This window comes from Colletotrichum phormii (genome assembly GCF_030913505.1).
Source record: "Colletotrichum phormii strain CBS 102054 chromosome Unknown BDP81scaffold_18, whole genome shotgun sequence".
In the NCBI taxonomy this organism is placed as follows: Eukaryota; Fungi; Ascomycota; class Sordariomycetes; order Glomerellales; family Glomerellaceae; genus Colletotrichum; species Colletotrichum phormii.
In genome coordinates this window covers 274,690-289,676 of record NW_026851460.1, presented here as the reverse complement: position 1 = coordinate 289,676, position 14,987 = coordinate 274,690, and the positions used below count along the sequence as shown (strand labels likewise).

At 51.5% G+C, this 14,987-nt stretch overlaps 5 protein-coding genes and 1 non-coding gene across 6 annotated transcripts; 1 reads left to right on the top strand and 5 right to left on the bottom strand.

The window, feature by feature from the left end:
• Positions 1–1,428: 1,428 nt before the first annotated feature.
• BDP81DRAFT_463496 (uncharacterized protein) lies at positions 1,429–3,094 on the top strand (the record flags this gene model as incomplete). The annotated part of the gene is made up of 4 exons (XM_060594033.1): positions 1,429–1,624; positions 1,737–1,804; positions 1,869–2,233; positions 2,305–3,094. The coding sequence occupies 4 exons, from the start codon at positions 1,429–1,431 to the stop codon at positions 3,092–3,094; spliced, it is 1,419 nt and encodes a 472-aa protein (XP_060441895.1).
• A 186-nt stretch (positions 3,095–3,280) lies between these two features.
• BDP81DRAFT_463495 (monooxygenase) lies at positions 3,281–4,452 on the bottom strand (the record flags this gene model as incomplete). The annotated part of the gene is made up of 2 exons (XM_060594032.1): positions 3,281–3,879; positions 3,915–4,452. The coding sequence occupies 2 exons, from the start codon at positions 4,450–4,452 to the stop codon at positions 3,281–3,283; spliced, it is 1,137 nt and encodes a 378-aa protein (XP_060441894.1).
• Positions 4,453–5,027: 575 nt separating this feature from the next.
• Positions 5,028–6,144, bottom strand: BDP81DRAFT_397187 (uncharacterized protein; the record flags this gene model as incomplete). Its single annotated transcript, XM_060588280.1, has 2 exons — positions 5,028–5,848; positions 5,919–6,144. The coding sequence occupies 2 exons, from the start codon at positions 6,142–6,144 to the stop codon at positions 5,028–5,030; spliced, it is 1,047 nt and encodes a 348-aa protein (XP_060441893.1).
• A 452-nt stretch (positions 6,145–6,596) lies between these two features.
• BDP81DRAFT_71897 (uncharacterized protein) lies at positions 6,597–8,253 on the bottom strand. Its single transcript, XM_060596202.1, has 3 exons — positions 7,402–8,253; positions 7,223–7,340; positions 6,597–7,133 (listed from the first exon to the last, which is right to left on the bottom strand). The coding sequence occupies exons 1-3, from the start codon at positions 7,814–7,816 to the stop codon at positions 6,878–6,880; spliced, it is 789 nt and encodes a 262-aa protein (XP_060441892.1). The 5' UTR covers positions 7,817–8,253; the 3' UTR covers positions 6,597–6,877.
• Positions 8,254–8,970: 717 nt separating this feature from the next.
• Positions 8,971–9,048, bottom strand: BDP81DRAFT_t258. The gene has a single exon. It is a non-coding gene; the product is annotated as a tRNA-Gln (tRNA).
• A 1,646-nt stretch (positions 9,049–10,694) lies between these two features.
• On the bottom strand, positions 10,695–11,622 carry BDP81DRAFT_326989 (necrosis inducing protein-domain-containing protein; the record flags this gene model as incomplete). The annotated part of the gene is made up of 2 exons (XM_060585107.1): positions 10,695–11,388; positions 11,453–11,622. Coding segments are annotated over 2 exons (864 nt in total), but the record flags the coding sequence as incomplete, so codon positions are not given.
• Positions 11,623–14,987: the final 3,365 nt, after the last annotated feature.

The following is a 14,987-nucleotide window of genomic DNA, read 5'->3' as shown; positions in this document are numbered from 1 at the left end:
CTTGCCCGCGGCAAACCGGGATCACATCGTCCCATCTACCCAAGCTCGGCGCCCGCCAAGCAGCGCCCCGGCTCCGCGTTGATTAGTCTGGAGCCGCCGCCGGAGTATGGATTTTGGCACAAATGGCGGGGAACGCCACGGAAAAACGCCACGAGAATCAGTGCCTTGGGACGGACCCGCCGGTATAACCGAGATCTTTACATCATACCTACCCAAGCTGCTAAGGTAAGGCTTAAATCTGACAGGCGTGACAGGCGTGACAGGTCGATCTGGTCGATTCCGACTCCTTGGTCCAGATTTTCGGGATCCTATCGATCGCGCCCAAGGGTCACTTTCTCCACTTGAGGTGGGAGAATGTCGCGCCTCGCTACGTATGTGCGTTTGCAAGGAGATCCAAGTAGCAGTAGACTGGACGACTCATTGTGTATGATTCAATGTTGATTTCAATGGATAAGCTCTGTATTGGAAGGCATGGAGTGATTCCTTGTTTGTCGCACGTCAAATTGATAGCTGGTTAATGCATGAGTCCTCTCGTTGGCCGGTAGGTATTTCTGCACGGCGCCGCATACCGAGTGAGACATACCGCTGGGAAACATAGCATCTCGTAATGCTGAAAGAAGTCCAAGACGTTTCGATGAGAATGCCCATAGGCTATCGGCTACCATTCCGAATTCAGCGGTACGAATGCGGCCATGGGAGAAGGACTCATGTTTCAGGAGAGGCGAAAGTCGTCTGCGATGAACATGAAGGAAAATATGAATTTGGAACAGAAGCGAACGTTGACTGGGTGTCCTACCGAACCTAGATGGGGGAAGAAGATCCAGCCGCGAGGGGCGCAACCCAAGCGTGGATCGGTTCGCCGGATCCGGAGCGGCCATCGCGCAGCCGGGGACGCGGCCTCTGAGACATTCCCTGTTCTTCTTACCGAACGCGTGCCGGAAAATGGGTTGAGGCTCGTTTAAGCGCTCTAAGCCCGTGGCGTCTTTCGTCCGTATATGTGGTAAAAGCCTCCCACTTCCTGAACCCCGATGCTGGATCACTCTCTTGGTTCTGCTCCTCTCTTCCCTTTCTTCCTAGTTTCTTGTCCTGGCCTCCCTTGTTTTTTTGGACTGCATGATATTTCAATTACACCTCCTTCCGAAAAGGGGTGAATACCAGGGCTCCAAGGTCCTTAGCTTCTCATTCTGCGTAGCAGCTTGAGGGGCTTGACACCGAACTTCACTCCGCGAGAAGCAAACCCCGAACCGAAAACGACTGGGACGCCCGTCGCCCAAAAGGACGGAACCCAGACATCCGATGCGCGTCTCGGAATAAGGAGAAACACCAGGGCATCGAATTTACTCAATGTTGATTTGGCCCGGGCTAGAAAAGGAAGACATGAATGTGTCTTCCAACGAGACCACCGGGGAAGGGTTCGGCTTGACGCAGATGCAGGCGCTCCCGCACGAGAGCCTTGCCAATATGATGCTCGGCGTCATCATTGCGGTGCTCATCGTCACGACTGTGTTTGTTGGGCTGCGGATCTACGTGAGGGCGCGGGTTATCAAGCAATGGGGTGCCGATGACACGATGGTTACGCTTTCGTTTGCTACGGTGGCCTTTCATGGGGTCATGCTATGTATGGGTACGTTTCTGAGGTGACTTTCCAGGAGAAAATTGTGAAGAAATGATGTTCGGCTGGGAAGGACAATTATGAAGGGGGAGTTTGTGGGCTAATGTGGTTGAGAGGGACACAGGTACGAGATTCGGACTCGGAAAGCATGTGTGGATGACGCAACCGCAGACAATCGAGAAAGCTCAAAAGGTAAGCCTTCACGAAACATAAGATTCTATATATCCTCGGATACTGATTCTAGATGGCGAAATAGCTCGCCATGTTCATCATCATGATCTACAACATTGCCTTCGTCACCATCAAGATCGCCTTCCTTCTCCAATACCGGCGAAGCTTTCCCCTTCCAATGGTCGAAATGCTGTGTAACGGAGGCATTGCGTTCCTCGTGTTATTTGGCGTATCCCTGATGATCTCGGCGGGCGTCACATACAGCATCATACTCAAACGCGATGTGGCGGATTCGTCCGTTAGTGTATTGGGATGGTGGCTTGCCAATGCGGCGATACATTTGCTCACGAACATCTTCATCTTTGTTCTGCCGTTACCGCTACTCGGAAGGCTGAGACTTCGGCGAGGGCAGAAGCTTGCTCTCGCCATCGGCTTTGCTTTGGGGTTATTGTGAGTTGAACTCTGCATTCGTTCATTCCCTCATGAGACATTTGGTGTTAATGTGAATTGGTTCCCGCCAGAACATGTGCTGTATCCGTAATTCGGACCGCATATCTTCCGGGGTCTTTTGACATGGTCGACATGACGTACGACGGAATTTCCATGATCCTCTGGTCCGTCGTGGAACTATCGTGCGCGGTCATTTGCTGCTGCATCCCGACCCTCCGACCGGTCGTAGGACGACGACGACAAGATCTCAGCGGCGACTATGACGACGCTACCATTTTTGGCGGAGGAGGCGTTTGCAGAGAAGACATGAGTTTCGGCGAGGGCCCGCAACGCGTTCGACCGGGAGGAATCGGACTCAACAACGAGAGGATATCTTCATCCATAAGCTGCGCCTCAGAAACTGGCATGAGGAAGCCCGGCCCGACCTTTTTCTGGCTACGTTCGCGGAAACAGAGCGACCACTCGAGCATCAACGGACTCGACGACATTGAGCCGATGCCACCCGCAATGCCTATGATGGCGGCGACGGCAGCAGCGATGCCTGTGGTGGAGGTGAATGGGATCCGAAGGGAGAGCGAGCACGGCATCATCGTCGTCGAGAGTGAGCGCGTCGACGGGGTGAACCGCGAGCGAGGAATCCCGCGACGGGCGAGCGTGAGGAGCAGTCTGCGGAGTGACAACAGTCTTGGGGTGGCGCTGCGTAGAGATTTGAGTGTGAGGAGGCAGATGAGCATAGCGATGACGGAACGGGATTCGGATGATGATGTGTACTATTTTGGTGTTAATGAGGAGGATGTGGACTTGGAGTGTCCGACGCCGCTGAGTCCGCCGCCAAAATGTCGAAAGTCGACCAGTTCTTGAGGGGGTCGACGGATGTCTGTTTAGACTTGTAGAACATACTGTACGGCGTTTGGGTGGTCTAGTTCGCGTTCCAATGATGGCGACCTTGGAGTTTTGCATTCACGAGACGGTTTCTAGGAGCATATCATCGCATACGTCAATGATGAAGTTGATTCCGGAATGGCATGCACTGACATCCGCTGAGACTCAGTCTACCCGTAGCCCAGCTTCCTTGAGTAACGGCAATATCTTCTCACCAAAGTACTCTAAGTCCGGTGCGAAATCGTAAAAGTTGATTTGGACACCATCGATCCCAACCTTGTGCAACGCATCCAGCTGTTCAACGACCTGCTCCGGCGACCCGATAATCTCAATGTTGCCTCCCAGATTCAGACCCTTGTTCTCTCTGGCATCCTTCCTGCCCCGCCAGGCATGGGCATCACTATCATACGCGCTGTTCGCCGTCCCAAACTTCTTGACATCGGTCTGGACCTTCTTGGTACCCTCGGCGATGCTCTCCGCATACGCCCACGCCTCCTCGGGCGCATCCCGAGAGACGATGATCGGGTTGATGATCTTAACCCCGCTGCGGCCCTGCGCCTCGATAGCGGCTCTGATGTTGGCAATGTGAGCCGGCAGCGTCTCAAGCGCGCTATCAATGTGCGCCGTCCCCGGCGAGGTGATGAAGATGAGGTCAGAGTACCGCGCGGCGAATTCGATGCCCGCAGGCGAGCCCGTCGCGTTGACGAGGATCGGGCGGCCAAAGTGCGGTTTGGGCGTGACCCACGCCATGGCGACACTTTGCCCTCGTAGGAAATATCCTCCGTTTCGTTCCAAAGACTGTTGACTACGTCAAAGAGCTCGCCGGCCATTGTGTACCTCTGATCGTGTTCGATGCGCTGCTTTCCAAACATCTCGTGCTCGACGGCCCGATGACCCGTCACCACGTTGATGCCCCAACGACCCTTGGCGATGTGGTCTAGCGTGGCGCCGTACTTTGCAATATGCAAGGGGTGAAGTGGTCCGTAGAGGACGTGCATAGTAGAGATGAGCAAAATTGACTCAGTCACAGCTGCCATGGCGCCGAGGGCGACAAAGGCGTCCAGTGAGGCCTCGCCGTCGTAGCCGCCTTTGGGGAGCCATTGGGTGCGGCTAAAGGCCAGTTCGAAGCCGAGTTGCTCGGCGCGCTTGACGAGAGCGATATTGTAGTCAAAGGTCCATGTGTTTGTCGTTGGGTGCGTGGAGAAGTTGATGTCTTGGAGGTTCAGGAAGAGGCCTAGGAGGAGAGGTTGTCGCGAGACTTTGCTTAGAGGGCTGTCTTTGAAGTCGAGGGGGCCTTTGAGGTCTGGACCACCCTCGCGGACTGAGGTTGGAGACATGGTTGAAGGGAAGAATGTTGGTAGTAATAATGTCAATTTGCCGTGTGAAAGGTGGTGAAGCCAAAGTGTCTTATTCTTTTCCACAGGAAATGACTGATCAGTCTGAGAGTTGAGGGGTCCTGATATACATCTTTTGTGAATATTCGGCACTTGACTTCAGACGAGTTGGTTATGTAAGTTGGAGATGACGCGCAAGTGAGGAGCAATGTCGAGATCGCATCCTGCGTCGGTTCATTTGCATGTTGATTGCCGACCATCTCCGCCATCGGCAGACTTTGAGCACGCCATCGAGTGTTATCTCTGCCCTCCACTCTCTACATCGGCGTTTGAGGTGCGTTACTATTGGAGTATTTGAGTGCGAAACCAAGTTCTGATTCTAGCTTTTGAAAATGATGGCTTCTAGAAGATTTGTTCTCCGCCTTAATATACCATGACTTGTCCATTGGAAAGGACCCAACCAAGTTTCTAAACATGCCAGCGCTTTAGATACCAGTATTGACAGGAATAATGGTGCTAAACTTCAAGTTGGAATACCGACCCAGTAATATTGAGAAAGTCATTACCTCGATTGGACTTTAGAGCTTTAGTCTAGCTGCCTCAGACTTAACAATGGCGGGCACCTCATCTTCCAGACTCTTCTCCTGTGGCTTCCATCCGAGTACCTTCTTCGCGCGCAAGGCAGAAGCTCGAGAGTTCAAACCCCAACTAGCTGCCTCAAATCCAGCAGACGACTTGACGGCCTCGTCATAAGACAACTCTCGTACCTCGGGCTCTTGCTTGATGAAGCCCTGCTCATGGGCGGCCTTCCCGACCAGCGTTGACAAATCACCCCAAACATGCTCCCCGTTCTCAGTGAGGAAGTACCCCTTGCCGCCCCAGATCTCCTTGTCATCCTTCCGAGATGGGTCCAGCGCTGCCTCAACCAGCAACTCAAACACTACGCTGAGATCGTGAACATGGACATTATTCCACCGAGCAAGTCCCATTCCGATGCGGGGACTATATCCCTCTTTCAACACAAAGGCGGCCAACTCGTACACCTGGCGACCTCGGCCCGACACCGGTCCTCGTCCTTGGCCATAGATCGTGGGCGGGCAGACAATCGCAGTCTTGACGGAGTCAGGGTGCTTATTGCCGGTCTCAAGAACGATCTCGTCAATATTGCGGTGGAAGGCGGCGGCTGGCAAGTTGACGAGCTCGTCAACACCTTCGTAGTCGTTGAAGACCTTGTCGTCGTGCTTGCCAAACGTCTTCTTGACTTCCGAGTCAAAGTAGGTCAGGATGCCGGTGCCGCCCGTGTGCAGCCAGAATCCTGGCCGAGCTGGCGAGTGGCCCGATACGAGACCCTTTGCAATGGCCTTGGCTGCCCCTGCGTGGTCTGACGAGTCGGCCGTGTCTGGGTAAGGGGAGTAGGTGTTAGTGGGGTGACAGACTAGGATCTGGGAAGTACCTAGATCACAACTTACGAACAACAACATCAGCCCATGCTGCCTCGCGTTCCAGGGTCTCGGAATCATCGAGTCCTCCGATGACAATCCTGGCCTTCGGAAACTTTTCGAGCACCTTGTCTGCCTTTTCTTGAGTTCGGATGAGAAGCGCATATTCGAAATCGGGGTGCTTCTGGTACAGCTGGTGGAGGGCGTCGCCACCGATGTAGCCGGTAGCTCCCGTGAGAAAGATCTTGGCGGTCATTTTGGTAGTTTGTGTTGTGTGAGCAAGAAGAAGCTGGATTGAGCTTCTTGTTAACCTAATAAATGACAAGAAAATGATGTTATTGCTGGCGTGATTTACGTGTGACTTACGTAGCTAACTGTAGCTTCTTCTATGACGTCTGCGTGGATTTCTAATCATGAGTAAACCGCTCCCGGATATTTGTTTAACCACCGAGGGGCACGGGAAGTAGTTTCCGTCTTGCCTCATCCCCGCCAGAGACGCCGACAACCATTGGCTTCTGTCATTATAAGAGCTATCTCTAATGTTTCTAGATGCATCGCTCGTTGAAATAAGCTTATTTTTCCCATGACACGTGAAATATCTGCTTTACCAAGAGAGCCGTGCGATCGAATTGAGGCTGCCCACGTAGGCGGGGTATCGCAAGGTGCCCCTCACTTGCCATTTTCACACGGTCCCACGTTCATCAAAATCTGAGATGTCGACGGTCATTGCAGCTCAAAGTCCCGCGGGAATCACGGATGATATATCCGCCGTGACAATATCTTTCGTGTCTTCGTGTTCAAGAATGTTGAATTACTCAAATACTCCAATTTTCATCTAAAGGGAACGTTCAATGTTCCTCAGGCTTGTCACAGACTCGGGAGTGATAGCTAAGGGCATGACCGACCCCCACCCCCCTCCAGCCGGACACGAGGGAGACTGAAAGACAACCTGACTAAACCTCAGCCTCTGCTTGGGTACACGAACTCACTCAAGGGCGGCACATCTTTTCGTTCATAAGGAAGACATCCATGTGTGGCTGCGAACTTTCACAGTCTCCCGATTGGCAGATTCCCATGCCGCAAAAGTCTTCGCGTCCCCCACAGCGGCCGTATATGCTGCAGCAAGTTCCCTGCTTTCCAGCACACTTGCGATTGCCATTCGCGTATCCACAGGTCCCATCGGTCGTGTACACTTTGTGGCCCCAGCAGATACCCTCCCAGCAAGTTCCAGGCGCACAGTCGATGCTGAAAAGTGGTGAGAAAGATTAGCATCGCCAACTTCCAGTGAAACACGGTTATGAATGCGACCAAGGTAGCTCGGCGTTTCCACTTACTCTTTCTGGCCGCATCGCCAAGTCTCCGAATTGCAGCATTGCCCGTTTGTTCCAACACAGGTGACGCCTGGGCGCGACGGGCCACACACGCCATCCCAGGCCCTCTTCGGCTCTACGACTAAAGCGAGGAGAATGATAAGTTTGAAAACCGTGACGGCTCGTGCATTGTGAACACTCACATCCATCAGTGCAGTACGTGGCACAGGGAAATATGTTCTTGCAGTCGCGGTCCAAGGAAGGGTTAAGGAGGAAGAACTTGTCCAGTGTAATCTGGTAACGGACTGCTAGCTTCCGACAGGTCTCCGGACCGACATTTTCGTAGGTGTTACTCTCATAGCGACAGTTAATCTCCCCTGGTTGTGTAGCGGCACCTCTGATTCCATGAATGAGTGTATGAGTTGTGCATTTGCGTGGTCGTGATATCGTGACTGCGGGACGCCCGGGAGTAGTGGGATTCGCCCAAGTCACTGGCTTGCATTTTCCAGTGCTAGCGAGGAGAGAGGGTAGCGGGGTGATGCCGCTCACTACAATAGCGAAAAGAAAGATGGCAATAGTGGCGCTTGCGAGAGCACTGCCAACCTTGAAATACATCATAACCTCAAGTCGGTGTGAAGTTGGTGACGGACAAGCGGAAGCAACTTTCAGTCTGCTTCAATGACCGTTCAATGCTTCTCACATCTGCCAGAAAAAATGGGGGGGGGGGTTTTTTTTTTTTGAAGACGCAATTCCTGCCATGTGTCCAGATCGTGAGATAGCGAGACTGTGCCACAGAGGAACTAGGTAAGCTAGAGCACCTTAGGGAACTTTGGTGAGTCGCCATGGCAACATTAGGCATCAACTTCACACTAAATGCAATACGATGAAGACTGATATGGGAAGGCAGTGAGCAAGAGATGAGTGAATTGCTGAAGGCTGTTTCCAGTCTCAATCTCATCAGTCCATGGTAGACAACATCAATGATGCAGCAGAGATGGCATGGTGATATGCCTATCATCAGTGCCGACCCGTTTTTCGATAGTGCTTGTTGCCGAATGCATTCAAGAGCAGCATCTGAGCATCATAATGAGGGTGAGCATCTGATATATAAACTCCACGAAAGTCGAGCAGTTGGTTGCAGCGGTATCCTTTACGAGTCATTTCGTCCTGGAGCAATGACGTCTGTATAGCTGCCAAGCCCGACTCCGAAAACGAAGGGGAATCGTTCGCACTATTTGGCAGAGAATACGCGTATTCCGAGTCCTGGTGGATAGAGGAATACAGTGATCCCCGCCTACCAGCAGTCCGTTTCTGTCTGTGTGTGTGTGTGTGTTATATTTAACGCCGTGGCGGCAAGGGCGCAGCCGCCCTTGCGGCCGACCTCCCGAAGGGTATATGGCGTGGAGAGCCGTCGCCCTATAACTATTGCTAGATACAGTTCAAATCGTCCTCCAAATCGTGCCTTATGGCTACTATGCGTTCTATCTGTCCCTGGTTCCCGCTGGTGCCCCAGTTCCATTCTTGAATTTTTGCGGCTTAAGGCCGGATATGTCTGGAGAGGGCGGCCTGCCGAAACAGGCCCCTCGTACATGTTCTGATTTGTACAAGACCATTCCTGCCCCAGTACTTGGTTGACGACGTGTACTCGCCGCATATCCACTTTTTCTTGGTCGGAGGGTGTGGATATGAGAAAACCCTGGCGAGGGCCCGGAAAGGGTCCTAGGCCCCGCATTGGGCTCTGCCCTACCCTTCCCACAGGTAGTTAAAGCAGTTGCCGGCGGCTGGAATCGAACCAGCGACCTCTGGGCTCCAGAGGCCTTGCCAGGTGTATGCCACTACACCACGCCGGCAGTCCGTTTCTGTCATAGCATGGGCAATTCCCTTGTGAAGTCTAAATGTTGGTATACACGTCAGCAGGGCAACCGTACGGTTGGAACGAAGTGTCAATAATGGTCTATTATTGCTGCGTCTGGAGGTGGAAGGAGGAGATTGTAGGCAGAGCCCACGATCTCCCAGAAGTGGTATATAAGTGAAAGGGCCGTTTGCAAGTACCTATACCGCCTTCTAGATCTATCTTTTTTACTAACAACTCAGAGATCTAATACTAGTAGTTTTTTAATTATAAGCAGAAAAGATAGTGGATTTAAGGCTGAGTTCTATAGTTAAAGTCGAGATTATGGAATCTAGGGGTAGTATACCCTCTTTAGCCTTAGTATAACTTAACCGATTATTAAAAACTTAGTAGCTATAGTTAGCTTCCGTTATAATTGCTAAATAGAAATTTTAAAAATCCTATTTCTTAGATTCTCTTTCTAAACCTTTAATTTAATAATTTAAGTGCCTATACTCGTCGGAAATTGACGAATTGAGTATAGTTAAAAAAGAGCTTTTTTGTTACGACCCAACATGCATGACCAAGAACAGGGCCTGCCCCGCAGGCTCGCGGCGGTTATAATACACCACATATGCAGGAGATAAGGGACACTAGGCACCCTCTCACGGAACGGAAGAACTATGGTACAAGTCACGTGATGATAAGACAAGACATGAGCGGCCATGGTGGGGCCATGAGCGACCATGGTGGGGCCATGAGCGCTCATGCCAAGTAATGAGCGCTCATGCCGAACAATGAGCGCTCATGCCGAACGATGAGCGCTCACCCGATCAGAGGAACTGATCATTGACAAGGGATATTGTTACGCCCGCCGCAACTTGTCACTGTGGGCGCGTAGCTATATATGCAGAACAAGGGACAATGATGACCGGAGTCATCATTATCGAAGCTTTTGCTTTGTGCCACAGTTGGTTGCCTTGTCCAGCTCGTAACACGCAGCCACCTTTCACCTTCACCACAACATCACCAACCAACCATCAATACCAGTCGTATTGCCTCATTACTTGCCTCGTTGGTCCAGATGAGCAGTGTGTACTGCCCACAGCACACACCAAGTAGGTTGTCGCAGCGCCACACGTGGCGCTGCCGGTTACTGCCGTACGATACCGCTTTCCACAAGCCGATTACCCATCTTGTACGGTATATAGATATGACCCTTATACAGATCTTCCACTTAGAGGAATCAAGCCACTTTCTACTATACATGTCTTCCACTTGCTACCTCGCTTTATGATATAGGTAAATTAAGAAAACATACATGGCCTAACCTCAGCTCCTAAGCTCCATACAGATGGGAGTCTCCAGTCAATGATTTGACCACCGCTGTCAAAGCTTAGGCTGTCAAAACTTCACTTCTTGGTCAAAGGTCATGGCCAGGTCGATAGCCACATTTTGCCTTTGGGGTACTCATTGTGGCAGGTGCAGGTGGGTCACGTGAGGCAGCTCCTTCACATCTCGGAGCTGCCCCACCTACACCTTGCCCAGATATCCAGCCCAGCCAGCGCTCAGCTTTTCCCATCATCATCATCATCATCAGATCCAATACAGTAGTATTGCCTCCACACTCATCAATCAACAGTTTTCCAACCGTATTCACCTCAGTTACTGCGCATTTGTCGGCCCCTTTTCGCCGCTCGGCGGCGGAATTCCCGCTGGCTCCTTGTCCTTAGGAGGTGAATTGCTAATCGGATCCTCCTTCTCACTGGAACCAGACTCCTGACTAGAACAGCCCTGCTGGTCCGTAAGGCCACCGTAAAAGCTCTCTAGGTACGCGGCGTCCAGCTGAGCCTGAAAGTTGGCGTCGGTGACCGGAACTTGAGTCTTTTCATATTTGACATCCGAGAGCGCTTTCTTCGCAGCCTCAGGAAGAGAGAACCAACTGACGACTGTGCGCTCAAACACCTTGTCCCCACCAGCACCCGTAAATAGCGAGAAGGCATTGTCGTGGATTTGCATTTTGGGATGCGTTGGCGTGTCCACACCGACTCCTGAGGATGCATATGAGATCTTGCCTGACGGTGCGGTATCCCAGAAATGATCAGTTGTGAATGACACGCCCACAGGCGACACAGATGAGGCATCTCCCTCGCAACCGAACTGGTTCAACCAGACTACAACACTGGCCCAGTAGTGCGTGTGACCCTCGTTGTTGCCCTTGCCCCAGCGGACCTTGGGCATGTAGTAGGAAAACATGATGCCAGTGCGGTTTTGACTTTGTCCACCTCTGACGTAGACCTGAGCGGCACCTCCAGCATCACATCCACTTCTGCCACCTCCAGTTGGCCTCAAGCCCTCTCTGCATCACTTCTCGTTAGCTATTCGTTTTGTGCTTCAGAGGCTCGTGTGGATATTGATCTTACCCGAGGTTACCGGTAGCATCAACAGCAGGGTAAGGATCACAGCCGCCCGAAACATAGAGGAATGGATTAAACCGAAGCTCAAGTTGTCCCTCGAAACCTTGCGAGGCGCTCTGGGTGAGTGGAACGATCTTGTTATGGCCCAGTGTTGGATGTCCGCAACGCTGCCGCCAAAGCAAACAAACAAATCAACGCCAAGATTTGACTGATTTGACTGCCTTTTCCCCAAGATTGGTTACTTTGCCCTATTGGCCAATATATCAAACAAATCCATAGAACACGTGACCCGACGACGCCCATACTAATTACCCAATTAGGAAATAAGTGAAGCTATTCACAACTATTCATGATGCAATATGTGAGCCAATCTCAACCCCCATGGGCATGGCTTTCCTTTTCAGCCAATTCTTCGTCAACTGCAGCTGACCCATAGTCTGAGGCTTCATTGAGTGCCTTTGCGACGTCAGGGTCAGCTTCGCAGTACTGAATGCCCTCTCACAGTCAGCAGCCATGGCTGGTATTGCCAACACATCAAGAGCTAGTCTACTGAGTAGAGGATAGGTTGACTGGTGGTCTCTCCACCACTTAACAAGATCTTCCGTAGATTTAGGAGGCTGCCTGAGGTACGTCTCCAGCTCATCCTGCTGTCGAGAAGGCTCACGACTACGTCTAGTCTGTACCCATTGCCTGAAGTGGCTGTCTTCATGGGATGGAAGTGTGATCTCAAGAACAGCCGTAGAGTCATCAGACTCTTCCTCGGACCTATACCAATGGTCAAAGTAGTCCCTGAGCCCCTTCTTTGCATCACGAACCCACTCAAGCTGAACCCCTTCATCCCAGACTGCCTCAAGGTATGAGATACCAAGTGAAGGGTGGAGAATAACAGAAGCAGCAAACAAGGGAGACTCCTCTAACTTCGTATAGTATGAGGAGAGCTTCTGCCAGGCCAACTCAACAGAAGTACGAAGATGCTCCTGGTACGAGGAAGAGAAACCCATAAATCGAGCAGTACGTTGACTCCAGTCCTCTCTTACATGTTGTGGAAGTATGGATTCCTGAAGAGGCTGGGTCTGGCTGTTGACTGAAGATCGAATGGGGCGCCCTGATCGAGTCTGTGATGGTAGGGACTCTTCATCAGCAGTCACATTGATCGTAGACGACTCGTCTTCCTGTTGAGAATCAATGGGATGGAGTACGGAGTTGTATAGACTCTTCCACTCCCCTAGATGCTCAAGGAGGTACTCCATGCCAGTCATGACTTCCCAGAGACGACCATGCCCATCCCCTTACCCCATCCCTCCGTCCTCTTCGTCTGCAGGTAGAAAGGCTCAAGGATAGACTTGACTTCAACCAAGACTTTCCAATCTTCTGAAGAAAGGAGGTCATCGTCAGGTATCCTTTTACTGGCATTGTCCTGCTCCTGGACCCAGTTGATGTAGGTCTCGATCTCTGCCCTCTTCTGAAGAGCTCGATGGATCATGAGGTAGGTGGAATTCCATCTCGTCTCGTTGTTGAGAAGAAGATATGACTCCTGAGACCCCTGGCTGAATAGCTCGAAGTCTGACCCAGCATCAACTTCTTGGGCTGCTTTCCTGAATCGCTCAGATCGCTGAGGAGAAGCCCTGATGAAATTCACTATGTTACGAAGCTTACCAACAGGCCCCGTCTTCCTCCAGAGCTTCAGATCTTCCTCCTCATAATAGACAGACTGGTAGAAGAGTGACTCAGCCTCAAAGACTTTACGATCAGCACCAAAAAGAAGGGCTCGTGCCACCAGGTTGGGTATGTGGCCGTAGCATCGCATTCTCCTTGCCTGATAGTCCCCCTGATCCATCATAGGGTCGAGTCTCCTGAAGAGGGCAGAGATGCAGGTATCGTTGTTGCTGGCGTTATTACAGACCACCACACCCACTTTGCCAGTGATATCCCATTGCTGAAGAGTCTCGTAGATATTGTTGGATATGTTGGGACCGCTGTGATCGCCGCTCATGTGGTTGAAGGCGATGAGACGAGACTGGTGCTGGCCCATACTGTTGATGAAGTGGGCAGTGACTGCAAGGTAGGCGTAGTTGTTGGGTGACGTCCACAGATCAAACCCAATATGGATCTTAGTGAGGGCACTGTGGAGTTCATCCTTGACGTAGGATTGCCCCCTAGCGAAGAGAATGGGAAGATGGTCCATCATTGAAGTCCTACCCCATGGCACCTGATCAGCCAGAGAGGAGTTGTGGAGTCGTGGAACTTGTTGAACGAAGCTATCTTAAAAGTGGTCGAATGGTAGATCGTTGGTGATGATGGTGGAGAGACAGAGATCTATGACAGTAGCCACTTTCGACTTGGGTATATGGGAGATCTTCCTCCTCTTCGATGAACGAGTACCATGCTCTGAGCTGTGGAGAGTCTCTCCTGAGCTTGTCTCATCGGTAGCAGAACCCCATTGTGAGACTTGATGGCATCTGTATATAGATCAGTTAACAATAATCATACCAAAGGACATATACGTACCTGCGAAGATGGTCTGCAGCAGAGCTAGAAGCAGTAGCAGCAAAGAACTCTGGCTTTCCTTTACTGTCACATTGTTGACAGCACCAGTAAGCACCAGCTGGCCCCTCATCACAAAGCTCAACAAGGAAGACCCCATGGTCCTTAAGCCAACTCTTCCTCCCCCTGCCTCCTTTACGGGCCAGCTGCTCCTCAACCACATATCTCTTGTTCTGCCATATGATCTGTAGGCAGTACACACTGCTCATCTGGACCAACGAGGCAAGCAATGAGGCAATACGACTGGTATTGACGGTTGGTTGGTGATGTTGTGGTGAAGGTGGCTGCGGTGGGCTGGATCAACCAGGAGGTGGATCAGGCAGCTGGTGCCTGGGGCACCAGCCACTGCCTCAGGTATCCACAGTCCCACATGATCGTAGGGAGGTCGAAGATGGATGGATTCGAGGGAAGAACGACAGAGACACTGTTGGCCACTTGAGTTGCAATTCTGGAGGGGGATCGAAGCAGTTGAAGTACGTTGGTAGGTAAAGGAGTGGGGGACAACATCTGTGAATAGCATCGTTAGTTGTGAAACCAAGACATCATCATGCCTGGGGAAGAAGAGCTTCCTGGATGGATGGGGAAGCCCTTATATAGGGCCAGGGAGAGAGGAGGGGGGGAGTGGCTGACGTACGGTTGAAGTCATCATGGCAAAGGTAGGCAAGCCCAGGATGTTGGCGATGTTGCTGATGCTGGCTGCTTGTGAGGCATGAGGAAGAAGAAGAGACGTAGTAAGAGAGCGGTTCCAGTGCTTTTATACCCATATCCAACGTCGCTGGGAATCATAGATCACTCAGGAGTATTATCTGAAGAGAAAATACAGCCAGGAGGGCAGAAAAGAATGTCGCAAAGCTGTCAGGATTAATGGTGCTGCATACAGAAAAAGAAAGCTGACCGCGTTAGGGCGTGAATATTCGCGATAATGGCATCCCATTGGCTATATACAGACTTATGTAATATGCCAAGCCAAATCAACCCAATATATCAAATCCCGGTG